Consider the following 11,285-nt stretch of genomic DNA (forward strand, 5'->3'; position numbering starts at 1 on the left):
GCCCCATTTAGAATCTTCTTGTGACATCCTGCTTGCTTTTGATTACTTCCTTGTAATCAGACACCTTAGCCCAACTTTGTCTTGTTTACAAATCTGGTTTCCTCCCCTGTTGTCCTGTGGTTTGCCTGCAGTCCTCTTAGTGCTGCTGCTTTTTTCCCTTCACTCTCCTTTCACAGACCTGTGTTCATGCTTTCATCTCTGTGCACATTCAGGTCATCCTTCTCCTCTTCTTTAAGCCTCACCTGGAAGCTCTGTGTTTCCCATAAACCATATACCCTTCCTTTTCCAAGTCACCTCCCTTCTACTTTTAAGCATCAAATTCTGTGAGCCTTTGGTAAAGAGTTGTTAGTGATGGGCACCGAAAAAGCTGTTTCTTAATTTTAAAGGATTGGTGACATGTATGCAGACCTAATGGCAGGACTAGCAAGTTTGACTATGAAGCTGAAGATACATTTTTCCCTTTCCATGCATGCTGCTCTTGGTGCAGCTGACAGTGTGACCAACACTGACAGGAGACTAGAAAGGTCTGAGTGTGCTCCAGAACCCTGGCCTTTGTGGCTGTTGCAAGACTATGGGAATGGCCAAGTCAGAACTCCAGACTGGAAAAAGAGCACAGGCCCAGATCAGTGTCCCATCAGGAGGTGGGGAGGGAGGCAGTGTGAGTAGAAGATAGGCTTTCTCGTCTGTTTCCATTACCATGTGGATGCTCATCATTCTCTTATAAGTAATAGCCTATATCAGGGATGGAGGAAACTGTCAGGAACATAGTATTGCAGACATGCTGGGCCCTGAAGAATAACCCTCTGCACTTCTGCTTGTCTTCTCAGTTGGAAAATGTGAGCTATTTTGAAGCATGAGTTATATCTCTTTGCTCAGAGTATAAAAAAGTAGGACAGCACTCACTTCCCAGCCCCCTTTGCAATTTTCTGACATTCAGCACCCTATGAACACATCTGCCTTCAGACAGACCAGTTTTGCAGACAGTTTTGAGTGACAGCTGGCCTAAAGCAAGCCCTGACTACTCTCTTTGGTTACTTGCATTACTAAGTCTTACATCACTTTATCTACCCGGTCGAGTACTTCCATAAGATGTAAGCATTTAAAGATACAAGTGATGTCACCATGTGATCTGATCTCTCTGCCAGCTCAGAATTGTTGCCTAAATCTGCTTCAGAGTGCTCTGTTTGCTGACTGTGATGATCTCTAATGCTTCCAAAACCTCCTCCTCCTGTTCGTCTCTCTGGTTAGCCTGGCAGCTCAAGGTTTAAATTCAGGGGAAACTGCCCCGAGGGCCTCAGTGGGAACCTGTGGCTTCCCACTTTGTGTTGTTCAGCGACGCATGGATAAAGCTCATTGCCTGGAGAAGCAAGCACACACCCCAGGTGTTGTATGCAGAGAGGAAACTCAATCAGACCTAAGGGGGAATTTCTGAGTTCTTCTGTAGGCACTTTACACACAGTGCAGATGCGGAGCTGAGCCATGTGTTTGGCTCTCAACAGCATAGTATTTCACACCATGGGTTGTTACTCTGAACTGTTTTCTGGTCTGTTTTTTAACTTTCTACATGACCTTTGACTGACTCCAAACTGTGCCACACAGCATCCTAGCAATGTGCCTTGCTCTGTTTCTTCTTTCTGACCTTTGGAACTGCAAAGCATGAGACCTTATCAGGATTACAACAGCAGCCCCAACCCAGTGAGCAAAATTGGCACCAAATTGTGGTAAGAAAGGGCGCTGAACATAGGCATGCCACCACACAGTGGTTTTTAAAGCCATCACTCTTTGAGTGGCACCCTTAAAAGCATCCTATATGGTATGTGGTGTTTCTGTGGTCAGCACTTTATGCTGGCAAGCTACAGATGCAACAAGAGTCTAATAACTATTTGCTGTTTGTGCCTGGGGAAAGCCCTAGTACCATTATCACCATGTTGGTGTTGACTTCTTCTTGGTTGGGTTTGCCAGGCTGTTGGTTTGTTTCTATTTTTGCTGTGGGGGTATTTTTCCTCAGCATTAAAGGTGGGTACAGAACAGAGCAAGAAAATAGTCAAATACGTTACCTGATTCTCTGGCAAGGTATCTTGCTATTGCCAGGCTCTGGTGAATGGTAACTCCATCTACTTCCAGAATGGGGATTTTGCCGAATGGGATAGCTTGGAGGAGAAAGTAAAAAAGAAAAAAACAAGCAGAAGTTAAATCACAGCCCTTAACGGTGGGAGTCTGTAATAGCTGCACTTCTACCACTTGCCGGGTATGCACTGTTATGGCATTTAACAGTATTTCTGTATGGAAATGCATGGACTAAAATGAAAAAGAACTAAGGTTGAGGATACAACCAGATCACATTGCAAGAAGGCAACTATAACATAGAAACCAGGTACTGCATTCCCTACTTCCTAGCCTTGTGCTGTAAAGGCTGAATGTGCTCCTACATACCCTGAATTCTTCATGCAGGGACACTTTTCAGTAGAATCTTGGTTTTTCCTTTTCTTCCTTGTTTTCTCCTCCCCAGAAGGGTGACTGCTAAGGTTAAGCAAAGTACTACTGAAGATTTGCAGGATCCAGATGGGGTATGAAGTAAAAGACTGGTAAAGCCTACAGAGGTGCTTTTTCATTTACACTTGTTTTAAATTCAGAAGCAGTGATTCAGAGAACTATCTGTATTTCAGAACTTACGTTTTGACAAGACATTTCACTTGACAGTCATCAGCAAGAGACAAATATATCCTTCACACTGAACCACAAATGTTAAGATACTCAAATTTACTTGACTTAGCTTGCATGGAGAAGTCATGGGGGAGAAGCCCTATAGTGAAGAAGTCTCCAGACTTCAAGATTAGGGGAAGACAAACTAAGCAGGTGTCATGGATATCTGTAAGATCATGGATATCTGTAAGAGAGTTTGAGATAAGAAATCAATTGTACTTTTCAGTTATCAATTTAGTAGCATAAGGCACATGAAAACTTGGGCTGCTGTTTTGCTACACTTTGAAGGAGCTGCTAGCATGGTATCAGATGGGTCTGGAATCTCTGAGCAAAGCTTAAGCTGGGAAGAATTGTAGTATTTAGGGTGGCAAGAATCCGCTCATGGGAACCTGGTGCTGTTCACCAGAGGAACTTTAAATCTCTGCATTTCAAAGAATGCTATTTTATAAATTCCAAGTATGTGACCGCAAGTGCTGGTCACAGCCAAATGCTTTGTACCTGATTTTCATTTGGATTACACTTTATGTATGCTTATCTTAAGACCGTAAAAGGGCAATAGCAGAAAAATGGGCATGTTGGCTATTGGAAACATGCAAAGCACTTTCCAGAACTGTCTTTATGGAACAGATGGAATGACACTTCTACTCCATGAGTGTTTTTTTAGTTCTTAATGAAAAGGGATAAATAATGAAACCTCATGCATTCGTGATGTGTTTAGCAAGCTGGATTCATCAGTGATGAACACTGCCACGTGGCTCTGTGGTTTAGCATGCAGTGTGTGAATCACATCAGGTACAGGATCTTAGATGTCAAATCTGTATCTGCAAAATGAATTTGGCAGCTGCATGAGACATCCATGACTCCTCTGTGCACTTTTTTTTTTCCTGCATCTGAACACAGTACTCATGATACCTATTTTTACCCCTAAGTTCAGCACGCTGTGAAGTATAAATTCTTATGCTGGTGACTAGAACCACAAGAGCTCAAAGAGCATTAGCTGCTGTACCCCAGGGAGAAAACATGCACTGCTACTTGCTATTGAAACAATAATAGACATGTTGAACAGAAGACTTCACGTGCTTATTTTCCAGCGAGCAGCAACTTCCTGGCAAGTCCATGTAGTGCTTCACTGAGAATCCAGAGAGAAAATGATGCACCCCTGAATGCTAAACTGAAAAGCTTTCTGGTTGTGAAAATGAGAAGAGCCTTGGTTCTGTGCTGTGGACTAATGGTGCAGAATGCCCTGAGTGTCGTTGCCTCCAAAGCCACAGAGCTGTGAAGGAATGTCTTCTTATGCAGGATACCAGCACATCTTTTAAGCAAGTGCAAGTAGAGGGGATGAGAATGTGCGTGTCTGCTGGAGGTGCCAGCATGGCCAGCCTTCAGGTCTCCAGACTGCACAAGGCCATACACCAATGCCTGAGAAGAGGTAACAGCAAAAGTGCATCCAGCTCAGGAACAATAGCAGCTGCCCCTGACAGGGTTAAGCAGCCTTTTCGGAAGTCCCAGTAGGAATGCGATGGGCTGATGCAGCTTTGGCTAAGTCAACTGAACCAGTGACTAAGCCAAACTCTGTGGCAATAACTGTGAAAATGATGATTGATGCTCAGGTTGGGAAACTATGGTTCCTTCATCTAGAAACCGAATAGACCATTTTCTGCTATGTTTACATACGGGGAAAGTCTAAGAGCCACAGCTCTGTCTGATGTTTTACTTTATCAGTCGCAACTAGGAAAATGAAAGATGGCTTGTTTGTATGGATACATTATTTCTTAAGAAATTCTTGATTATAGCAAAAGGAGGGAGTCATCTTTATGACAGTTGAGGAATATGGATTAAGGTGTGAAAGGCAGCTGGGTGGCAGAGTGGTAGTAATCTCTCATATTCTGTTTCTCAGGAATCTGACCATTTCTGGATTCACTTTTTTTTTTCCCTAGTAGTTGACAGAATTAAAGAGAATTGCTATTCACTCCTTGAAAACATGCGTAGTGCCTACAAAATGATCCTTCCTCAGTGCTGAGCTATTTTCATTAAGATCTGGTTACTCTTTCCTGGAAAAAAAACAAGTGTACGGTTAAAAATACAAATACAGCTTTCTTTTGTTTGCACTACAAATATTCATATACTTGCGCGATTCATAATGCAAGTGTAAAATCAATAAATGAGAGCAGATTTTATTGCACATTGTCCCATGCGACTTAAATTTCCAAAAGACGTTATGCTTAGATTCATAATGAAACTTGGGGTTTTTTTGCTAAGAGGCAGCACATCTATAGCCATCGTTACTAAACAACAGACTATTTAAAGCAGAACAGATGGTAAATGAGAGATGTTCCTTCCTTTCTTGTGTGTTCAAAATGACATTTGATTTTTTTCTTATAAAGAACAGGGAAAAAAAATGTGATTTGAATATAAGCATAGTGCTTCTGCACACTTGTGCTGTGCAGATCATTGTGAGAATCATTGTTGTTTCTTCTTGGGTTCAGGGCATGCTATTCTTGCACACCAGAAAGTATGGCAGATATCCACGCTGTTTTACAGCTGAAGAAAAGAGCAAAGAACAGTCAAGGAGCAGAAAATATTTATGGTACATCATCTCCTCTGTCTTGGGCGAAAAGGTATAATGGCTTATAAAGTTTCATTTTCAGCCTGGAAAACTTGGGGAGGGGGGGAATCTCTTTGCCTTTGAAGCATTATTATCCAAACTACATGTATTGAGAGCAAAGTTTTTAGTAACCTGCAGTGAAGTATCTTTTTGCTCTCGTAACTTAAAAGAACAACTTCCTATATTGATAAACTCATAGCAAAACCAGGAGATTGACTGTATGTAGAAGTTTGGCTCTTGTGGGCAGGAACATGTTCTCTGTGAAAAATGGACACTTCCTTTTCCAAGTGGAGAAGAGGGGAGTGAATTTGTATCACACAGTTCATCCTAAGGCAGGATGTAAAGAGCCTTCAGGCTGGATGGGTGCAGTTGGATTGCTGGAGGCAAGGTCAGGGTTGGGATTTAACAAATGACCTCAGTGTGGCCTGTAAACACCTCGCCTGTAGTCCATTTCTTGAAGTGCAACAAAAACCACAGCCAAGGGATCCAAACTACAACAGAAAACCATCTGTCTGTAAATAAATTTAAGCACCTTTAGACTCAACAGTATGGGCTTCTGTGGCTTGCTTTGAGCCTCCTGTGGTGCTTTTCACCCCAGCTCTGCTTATTGACAGCACACGTTCAAAAAACCTCTGGGCATGGCCAAATGTGCCATGTGTATAATCATTGCATTAAAACTGCTAATTTTTAGATGGTTTTGGTGAAAGACATAGTTTGTGTGACTCCAGATGAAAAAAGCGCATAGGTTCATTCCTGCCAGGCTCCTACATTAGGTGAGCAAGTGAAAGAGGTGCCAAACGGAACTGGAGAGTGAGAGGGAACTCTTTCGGGTATAATGAGGTTGTGGGGGCAAATCATGAAACAACATGTATCCGAGAGCAATCATGAATGAACAGTTACACCAGAGTAGGGCAGATTGGAAGGATGTTCATGTCACTCGGCTAGTTTTTCTTTAACTTTGGTCGGTTAGGGGGCTGCTTCGTGCTTACGTCTGTTTATACCCTTGTGTATCCATATGAACGTCCTTTCCATGTTTTTCAAAACAATGTGTCTTGCAAAGTTTCTAACTCCCACTTGGGCAAATACATTTTAAGAAGGAAAACCAGAAAAATCTGTTGCTGTCATCATACAAACAGCGTCATTTCTCAGGCGTGCAGAAAATATATGACCTTTCCCTTTCAGTTCCTGCTTGCTTTGCTGCTCCTCTGAAGTAGAAGGTGCTATGAAAACTTGTGTTGATTTCCAGATTTAGATTGAAAACTCACTGAAAAGAGGAACAGGGTTTTTAAAGAGAATGCTGTTTAGATAACTAGAGCTGTAGTTCCTTTGAATTGAACTTTCATGAGCATATTCTTGCTTTTCCTGTTCTCTTGGTTATTTGTTGGTTTTACCATTGAATGCTGGCATGAAGTCTGCACAGGCTTTACACTCTCCATGAAGAAAACATTGACACAGAGGGTGAGCGTAAGTCACCAGACTGATCTGCAGTTTCTTGTCTCATTTTAGGAAGGTCTCACTGAAGGATCTGTGAGGTGTTTAGGATTTGGATGAATTCCTTTTTACACTAATTTTGGTTAGCTTTTGTGGATAAAACTGTGATGTTTATGTAGTCTTTGCTGGGTACTGGTGAGGGGAGATGAGGTCTAATGTGTGTTTAAAGGAAGGGCACCTGTATAAATCGTCTCCATCTCATGAAATCCCTAAGGGCTGTGATAACTGTTCCCATCCTGGCATGCCTATAGGTTCTCACTAGTCTTCAGGCCTTCCTTTGACCATGAGCTCCTCACTCATCTCGCTGGGCATGACTCACTAGGTGGTGCTCATGTGGGCTAGTTCATCTGTCAAGGACAGGGAGGGGAAACACAACACAGCTGAGCAGAGTTTTGTCCCAGCCTGGCAGCTAGGCTGGTGGGCTGCTGGTGTGAAGAAACCAGCACTTAGTGCTGTACTATGCTGCTCACTGCTGTCCTCCTCAACCCGTGAGGAGCCCCTATGCAGGTACAATTTTAGTTTTTGCCTTGCCTTAGCTCTTTCTTCCTTTTCCACTCATCTTCTTCATTCTTCTTCTTCTCATGTCTGTTCTTTCACATCATCTCATCTCTATGCTTAGCTGACTCACCTCAGCTTTGCTCCCAGAAGTGAGTTTTGTATGAAAATTGATGAAGCAAGCCTAACCTCTGTGCAGAGACCTGACTCCTTGTATTCTTAAGCAAACTCGAATTCTTTGACTTGTTCCCTTACTGGCTCAAAAAAATGAAGTCCTCTCCTTGTTCAAACTTCTGCCCTAAGTAATTTTTAATTTATATTATTTCATCATACTTGAAGTTATTAAAAAGAGGGATGTTACATTGTACTTGCAGAGTCTGCAAGTATCTTTCATAGGCAAGTAGGTAAATGCAAACATGGTGTATGCACGTGTGTACAGCCATTTGTCAGGTATTTCTTACTCTCACCTCAATATGTAATTATGTAATTAGTTTAATTAATTGGACCAATTTTTAATGATTTTTGAGGGTTGCAAAATAAGCAGTGTACCAAACTGCTATTACATTAGCTGCCGTTACATCAAACACAACTGTAATTCCCTTTATCATTGTTAAACACCACCCTTTCATTTTCACCAGAATAAGACTGGTTGGAATCTGCTACTCTCTTTCTTTTCTTTTTGAAGTAAACCCAGTCCAGGCAACATGGAGAAAAAGAGCCTGATCTTCATAAGAACGATCTGAACACAGAATATGAATGATAGTAATGTAGAAGATCTCAGCAGAGTGAACTATGCTTCTGGTATGCACAATGGCTTGGAGGCATCCCTCGTTTCATATTTGCTGTAGAACGCAGCAGTAATTGAGTTGTTTTAGGCAAGGATCCTGCCATCTGCTTTCCTGAGGACTGGCTTTTTCCTCTTCTATTCCTGCCTTCACTGAGGGAAGTGAGGCACATTTTGAAAATTCGGCATAGTAGAGAATGCAAGTGGTCTGTTTCCTTCACGGGGCATGGTGCATCTCTGCTGCATGCAGTATCGTTGTGGTATTAAGACACACAAACCCTATACAGCCTAGTCCCTAGCTAGGAGGCAACCACTTCTTGTGTTGAGTCATAGCCTGCGAAGTCAGTGTACTTTATGGAAGACCGGGGCAGTGGCTTTTGGTTGTCTTGTATAGTGTAAGGCTGGTTACTGGGAGGCCCTGTTGCTGCCTTTTATTCAAAGTTTTGCTGAATGATTTGCCTGTGGGAGATTACTTTGTCTGGAAATACCATGACTAATGATTGCTTCACAAAGGAGGAGACAGTTGTCAGCTAGTTGATCTCCAGGCGATTTCCTTAGCAGCATTACATTGTTAACCATGCAAACGAGATACCTTTATTCTTGTTTTAATTGAGGAACCTCTTAACTTGCATATTGTCTGCAATGTGGATGCCACTGGTGGCAGATTCCACCATCACATTGGTGCTTGATCTAGGATTCAGGGAGCCTTCCAGAAGCAGAAGTTTAGCATCCTGGTATGAGATGTAATAGCACTTTCAGGCATACATCCAACTGTTTCTTTGTAGGTCTATGTTTTCCTGGTCAGTTAGCACGATACATTCCAGTTCCCATCCACTGACTGCCTGGGTGTCTACAGAAGCCTGAAATTCAAAGAACTCCTAGGCCAACATAAATTTTGCACAGATGATTTCACAAATCTGAGAGCAGCAGCTCCCACATTTTACTAAACTCCTTATCTGCTTTGGCATTTCATCTAGGGATCAGCCATAGTAGAGGCTCCTACGAAATGCCATCATGCAGAGAAAATGAAAAATCTTACTTAACCCTTGGTAAACCTGCTAAAAAACTGTTCACACCGCAGAAAGAGAAACAAAGACACCCAAAGGTTAAATGACTTAACCAACACTAATTAATGCAGCAGACACAGCTACAAACTGTCTTAGTATTTCGAGGGTGCCTCTGCTCCCAGCATTTTCATGGCCATACACTGTAATGAACAAGTGCTGTACATATAAAGCTCCACTGGTAGGTTCATGATGTGAGAGTGCTGGCTCAGATGTTAGGGACATCATCGGTAATCAAAGAGAGATGCAATACCTTCTCCTTGTCTGACAGATCTGTTGTTAGAACATCTTGTCCTAGGATATTAATGTCTCTGTAGCATTTAAGTGACTATGTATGCTTTGCCTTTTTTATTTGTCTTACTTAAAACTCAGTATGCAAAACTCTACACAGAATTATACTTTGCTAATATTCTCTAAACTTTGGTTCAGGACATACATGGATGTGTGTATAAGTGTGAATATGTGTGTAGTTGAGTATGAATAAGGTCTATGCAGAACCTTCCTCAGTTCATCTGAATTCTTGATCTCATTTTTAGTTTCTACCCTTTTTCCCTGAGAATTGCAGAGGGAGAGAAATAAGCTATATCACGTGGTCAACAGGCTTAAGCTCTTACAAAGAAGAGGTTTCTGAAGGCAGTCATACCTATCTGAAAAATAATACCCCGTTTCCACCGCTTCATTTACACTCCTCTGTGGATTGTTAGCCAGTGTTTTCCAGATTTGGCACCACTGGTGGCTTCAGCTGCCACCTGGAAAGCAGTAGTGCTTGAGTATTTGTCATTCAAGTCACTATGAACATTATGGAAAAAGACCACATTTAACTGCACCCTGCAAGATTTTGGTAGCCTGCTGACTGGGCTTATTAAATGTGAAAACCTGTCAAGAAACATTGCTTAATTAATAAAAATCACCTTGTGCATTACTTGTGCCTTTTCTCAAACTAGAAGTACCATTCTTCATCCTGGATGTGAAAAGTCATAGCCTGTTAGCAACATACAGGTCAAATCCATGAAATGAAGACATAGATATCTCTGATTTCATATTCTCAGTCTCCAAACTCAGGGTCTGTTTCATTTGAACTGAGCCTCATTTAATGAACAGAAATAACAAATACCTTTAATAGCTGGAGAGAGGTGACTTTAAAAAACGTGAAATGGGTGGAGTATAGTATCATGCAGAATACTCTGGGAAGGTCTGGTAGGGCTTGTTCCTAGGAACAACTGTTTTCTAGCACGTCTTTTGTTTTCTTTTTGCTGTATCAACTTCTGTTTTCTCTCATCACTTTCCCCCTCTGAAGACCTTTCTGGCTGCAAAGGGGTATCCTTCTTGACATTTATTTCCAGTTTGGTTTTCTAAAACCAAGGTGAAGGCTGCAATGTGATCTTCGAGGCCAAATCCTCCAAAGCAGCTGAGAAGATTAGCATGCATCTCGTTAGCTTTAGACAGACAAAAGCTGAACTGAATTGATAAGCACTAAAAGCCCAGCTGTTTGGCAGCAGGTAAGCAATTTTACGTTGTCTGAAGATTCGGATCTGTACTTGTGTGAGAGCATCAGAAATGACATTTGGCTGTGTAGACAATTAAAATGCCCATATAATTAATTAAAGCCAGGAATTACATGTATTTCTGCTTGTGAAACACATAGATGCCTCTTCATTTGTTATGCTTTTTGACAGCATTTCTAGCAGAGCTTTGGGCATAAGATCTCATGCTACTTACTTGGTTTGATTTTGGGCCAGTCTGCTGCTTCTATCCTGTGGTCTTCATACTTCTTGCCTGAATAGGCAAACAGGTAGCGGCTGATTTCTGCTCGTCCTCGCAGATTGAAGTACGTCAGCTTGTACTGAGGCATGCTGGTTCCCTAAAAGGGAAGGCACCGTGTTGCTTTAGAGATGGGTAACTAAACTCCGTTTTGCAAAAGCGAGCCATATGCTTGTTTTTGAAACACATGCTTGTACAATGCAAAGGACATATTACAGTAAGACACCATGTGTTGTACTTTGCAATCATTGCATTAGTCACGCCTTTTTGTTCTGCATTTGTCAACCGCAGTGTTTGGACGTGGACAACGGCAGTTAAACCTCCAGTTCCTCCTTGTGTGTGTCCAGAAAGATGGTTTGATTTTTTGGACATACTAAGAACT

General features: G+C 41.9%; 1 protein-coding gene across 1 annotated transcript in view; it reads right to left on the bottom strand.

Annotated features, from left to right (window-relative positions):
* The window catches only part of HPGDS (hematopoietic prostaglandin D synthase), a 15,845-nt gene extending 4,848 nt beyond the window's left edge, over positions 1-10,997 (bottom strand). Inside the window, exons 1-2 of the mRNA XM_010011782.1 lie at positions 10,862-10,997; positions 2,058-2,150 (exon numbers count right to left, since the gene is read on the bottom strand). Coding sequence (XP_010010084.1) covers positions 2,058-2,150; positions 10,862-10,994 — 226 coding nt within the window. The 5' untranslated portion in view covers positions 10,995-10,997. The remainder of the gene's footprint in view (positions 1-2,057; positions 2,151-10,861) is intronic.
* Between the last annotated feature and the right edge of the window lie 288 nt (positions 10,998-11,285).

This window comes from Nestor notabilis, unplaced genomic scaffold, assembly GCF_000696875.1.
Source record: "Nestor notabilis isolate BGI_N333 unplaced genomic scaffold, ASM69687v1 scaffold23663, whole genome shotgun sequence".
NCBI classification, from domain to species: domain Eukaryota; kingdom Metazoa; phylum Chordata; class Aves; order Psittaciformes; family Psittacidae; genus Nestor; species Nestor notabilis.